Source organism: Phocoena sinus, chromosome 1, assembly GCF_008692025.1.
Source record: "Phocoena sinus isolate mPhoSin1 chromosome 1, mPhoSin1.pri, whole genome shotgun sequence".
NCBI classification, from domain to species: domain Eukaryota; kingdom Metazoa; phylum Chordata; class Mammalia; order Artiodactyla; family Phocoenidae; genus Phocoena; species Phocoena sinus.
In genome coordinates, this window is record NC_045763.1 from 50,196,038 (window position 1) to 50,200,464 (window position 4,427).

Below are 4,427 nucleotides of genomic sequence, written 5' to 3' on the forward strand. Positions count from 1 at the left end.
TAAATAAGTGTTGTTCCAATGGAGTAGACCTGATAGCTGACAAGTCAGTCCAATCCCTTCCACTCCTGGACACTCTCCCGAGGAGAAACTCTCTGTGTCTTTGGATCTTCAACCACAGGCAGGATATTAGCACTCCCAGACCTGTTGGGTACTAGAGCACTGCTAATGAGCAAATAGCCCTGCCTCAATTAGTGGTTTGGGGAAGTATTCCTGGATATCAGATTGCTTTTGCTGCTTGATAATCATACCGGCTCTTGGGATGAAAAGCAACCAAGCAAAAATTGTTCCCTTGTTGAGGGCTGCCTTGTTGATCTCTTAAGTTACATCTGTAGACAGAATTTAAGTCTGCCATTTCTCCAGAGTGAAGGTTTGATTTATATACATAATCATTGTACTGGTGTTCATGTTTTCTCTTGTGTATTTTTTTATAGTATCTAGAGTACCATCTTTTGAGACCGATTTTATAATAATTATTTAAACAAGGCTGATTATTTTAGAGACAAATTAAGAAACTATAGAAGAATCCGAAATGATAAACTGCTCTACTGGTAATTTGTCTAGGCATAGGGAGGGGGTGTGTGGAAAGTGAAAGAGAAGGAGAGAGACACACACAGAGAGAGAGAGAGAGAGAGAGAAGGTGAATGAGGATGAATGAAGCTGGGAGAATGTTTCATCCAGACTGCAATTTCTGTGTTGACTTTTCATAAATTCTTTGCTTCTTAATTACCAAATAACTTCAGATGGCAGTAATGTTAACCCCAGCAACTGAAAAGCAATGCTTCAGAACAGAGCTTGGGAAGAAAAAAAGTAGTAAAGGGAAAGGAATTCAAGATCTGTTATTGGTATTTGAATACGTTTATTGTGACAAGAATGCTGTTATAAATATTCATATGCAAAGACCGTCTCTTTTATCTAGGAATTGTTAAAATAAAGATTCCAAATTGGAAGGATACATCTTTCGTAAAAATCTGCCACTGTTCCTGCTTTGAGAATAAGCATCTATTGTTAAAATTTCTACTAACATTATAAATGGTCACAGCACATGCCACTTGATATGATCCAAACTTTAAAACGTTTGACTTCCCAGGGAGCTGCCCCTCTCCACCACAACCTCCCTTCCCTCAGCCTCCTGAAATGCCACATTATCCTTTGTAAGCCACTCTGTATAGCTTGTTGGGAGGAAAGAGTATAACTTGATGAGGGAATCAGCTACAGTTATCTCTTAACTCCAGTAGGTAACAGTTTTCACTGCTTGATAGTAAGAAGCACTGAGAGTGATTTTAATGGACACTCTTAACTCTTTCAGCTCCACCTGGCAAAGTAATCTACAGGTAATGCAGAAAAGAGGTTGGGGGAGGGGTCACTTTTTCAATATTTTATTGTATTTTCTTAAATATCCTTTCTGGAATTTTCAGAAACAAAACATAAAAAAATTATATACTTTATTACAAATGGTAAACTCAGAGTGCTCCAAATCTCTTATTTACAAACAACGCTGGGCAGGACACCCAAACAAACAAACATGAAATAACTTACAAAGGCGTGAAGCTGTTTATTGACAGTAATCAGCTTTCATCAAATTAAAAAATATATACATGTACATACACAGTTATGGAAGGCAGTCCAGAAGGAGTTCATCTGCAGACTGGGCCTCGCTCTCGCAAACCTCCCTCCCGCCTCCCCCCCCCACCCCCTTTGTGTTCTTAAGGAGCACTACAGAAGCAATCTACAGTCTCTATTGCAGTTTGCGACCCCTCCCTCCCCCCTTTAATACTGAATGAGATCGAATGTTAGGTCCATGCAGTTCTTGGTCAATGTTAAAGAAAAGTCTAACGTTCTGTTTGCGCGGGGACAGCCCGACCTTAAAGCGGGGCAGCCCGCGGGCGGCCGCTCCCTGGCTCCCTGCCAAAGGGAGGGCGCGCCAAGTCCTTCTCTCTCGTGCACACTGGGGGCGCCGTCAGGACGCAACCCAGTCCAACTTGGAAACCCTTGGCTTTAGTTCTCGGACACTTCTTTTTTCTCTCTTTCTCCCTCTCTCGCAACTTGTCAAGTTCTCAAGTCCGTCCCTCTCTGGGTTATTTGTTCTCCGTTGCCCCTCAGCCCCCGACAGTCTCGCCTCAAAACGTTTGCAACTGCTGCGTTAGCATGAGTTGGCACCCACTGTTAACGTGGTTCATGACTTTCTGCTTAAGCTGGGCCACCTGTTCCCTGAGCATGTTGGCCGTGGACGCCAGCTCCGAGTTCTGCGCTTTCAAGGTTTTCACTTTTTCCTCCAGTCGGGCGATCCTCTCCAGCTTCCTTTTCCGGCACTTGGAGGCAGCGATGCGGTTCCTCATGCGCTTCCTCTCCGCCTTGATCCGCTCCTGGGACTCCATGTCGATGGGGGACAGGGGCGGCGTTTCCCCGGGCATCTCGGGGACCGTCTGCGGCTCCTCCTTCAGGGCCTGCAGCCGCGGGTGCTGCACGGGGATCTGCTGGGGCAGGTGGTGCGGCGGCGGCGGCGGCGGCGGCGGCGGCGGCTGCTGCTGCTGAGGCTGCGCGGGAAAAGCCAGGCCGGCCGCGCCGTAGGAGGGCGCCCCGCCGCCGCCGCCGCCGCCACCGCTCAGCGCGCCCGGGTTGAAGTTGCTGAGGTTGGCGTAGACCGGCGGCTCGCTGTGCAGGCTGGCGCCGAAGCCGCCGCCGCCACCGCCGCCACCGCCGCCGCCCGCCACCGAGGCCACGGCCGGGGCCACCAGGCCCGCCCCGCTGACTGGCTGCGCCGCCGACGTGACGCTGGGCAGCGTGTTCTGGCTGTGCAGTTCGGCCAGGGCGCGCACGAAGCCCTCGGCGAAGCCCTCCTGCTCGTCCGTCACGTTCTTGGGACACAGGAACTGGGTGGGGGTCGGCGTGGTGGTGATGTGCCCGTTGCTGGACTGGATTATCAGGCGCTCCAGCTCGGGCGACGCCAGCTTGAGCAGCCCCACGTCGGGCGAGGTGAGGAGGTCGGAGTTCTTGGCCCGGAGGTGCGGCTTCAGGCTCCCCACGGGGTCGGCCAGGTTCAGGGTCATGCTCTGCTTCAGGATCTTGGGGTTACTGTAGCCGTAGGCGCCGCTCTCGGACTGGAGGAACGAGGCGTTGAGGGCATCGTCGTAGAAGGTCGTTTCCATCTTTGCAGTCATAGAACAGTCTGTCACTTCACGTGGGGTTAGTTTGGGCTGCGCGCAGAAGTTTCGGGGCCGTAACAGCGCGCTGGCAAGCGGGGGATACCCGCGCCTCCCCGGGCCTTGAGCAAGGAAAGTTTCTGGAAGAGCGCGCGCCCCCGCCGGCTGGCCTCCCCCGGCGCCCTCCTCACCGGCTCGCTCCGGGGGATCGCAGGGTTAAGACGCCGCCCGCGCTCTTACTTGTCCGCTCGCGCGCGCCGCCCGGCTTTGAAAAGTCGCGGTCACTCCCGGAGCTCTCTCGGGCCCAGAGGTTTCTCAGAGCCCGCGGACGAACTCACTTCCCGGCTGCAGCAGGTAGCGCGGACCCCGCGGTGGCCGGCCGGCGGCGCCCCGACTCCGAAGACTGTCCCCTCCTCCGCTGCGAGGGGGAGGGGGCGCCCGGCAGCCGCGGCTCGCGCTCGCCCAAGTTCAGCAACGGGTTCGAGCGAAGCGGAGCGCACGTCCTCCTGTCTCTGCCGCCTCCTTTTCTCTACCGCCGCCGCGGCAGCTTCCTTTGCAAAGGAAAGCTTTGCAAAAGTTCGCTCCGGGACCCGGCGGCCACTTGTCTCCTGTCCTCCTGGCCGGGAAACTTCTTGCCGCTGCAGCCGCTCTCCTGACTTCCCCGGGCGGACAGTGGCCGCTCTCCACGCTGTCAGCAGCGCTAGCGCAGCTGGGCTCTCTCCGCCTGGGGGCGGCTGGAGAAGGGGCTCTCCCGGCGCTCCCCAAAACACCAGCCCGGGAACCACAAGCACTAGCTCCGGGCCGTTGGAGAGAAAATGGAAAAGAAAATAAGATTTGCAGTCCTTCCCAGCTGACTGTGCCTGTCTGCCTGCCTGCGTCCGCGTACCTCCACTCCCGCCTCACAGCTTCAGCCACACTCAGTGCAACTCTGAGCCCTTATCCAGCCCGAGCTCAACACTTATCTGCTACCAGTCAACCCCTAAAAATAGCCCATGATGTCACCCCAAGGCCTTCCCATTGGCTCGCGTCGCTCTCAGGAGGGCGGGCCCACCCGTCGCCATGGAGACCCCACCCTAGAAGATTCTTCTCTGGACCCGCGGAGGCTCACGGGATGAGGTAATGCTCTGTTGCCCTCCTACAGTTGGGCCCTTCTTTCTCCTCCTCCCCCCCGCCTCCCCCTCCACGCGACTTGAGCCCCTCTCTTCCTTCTCCCCTCCCCGGCGCGTCTTTCCCGGCCCGCCCGGTGCATTGTGGGCTGACGTCTTGGAGTTTGACTGCCTAGTGACG

At 54.9% G+C, this 4,427-nt stretch overlaps 1 protein-coding gene across 1 annotated transcript; it reads right to left on the reverse strand.

Moving 5' to 3' along the window:
* Positions 1-963: 963 nt before the first annotated feature.
* JUN (Jun proto-oncogene, AP-1 transcription factor subunit) lies at positions 964-3,188 on the reverse strand. Its single transcript, XM_032646893.1, has one exon. It carries the CDS (start codon positions 3,156-3,158, stop codon positions 2,118-2,120), a length of 1,041 nt encoding a protein of 346 aa, XP_032502784.1. The 5' UTR covers positions 3,159-3,188; the 3' UTR covers positions 964-2,117.
* Between the last annotated feature and the right edge of the window lie 1,239 nt (positions 3,189-4,427).

Bases quoted from the DNA above. Each gene is read 5' to 3' on its own strand.
- JUN (XM_032646893.1), bottom strand. From the start codon at position 3,158: ATGACTGCAAAGATGGAAACGACCTTCTACGACGATGCCCTCAACGCC.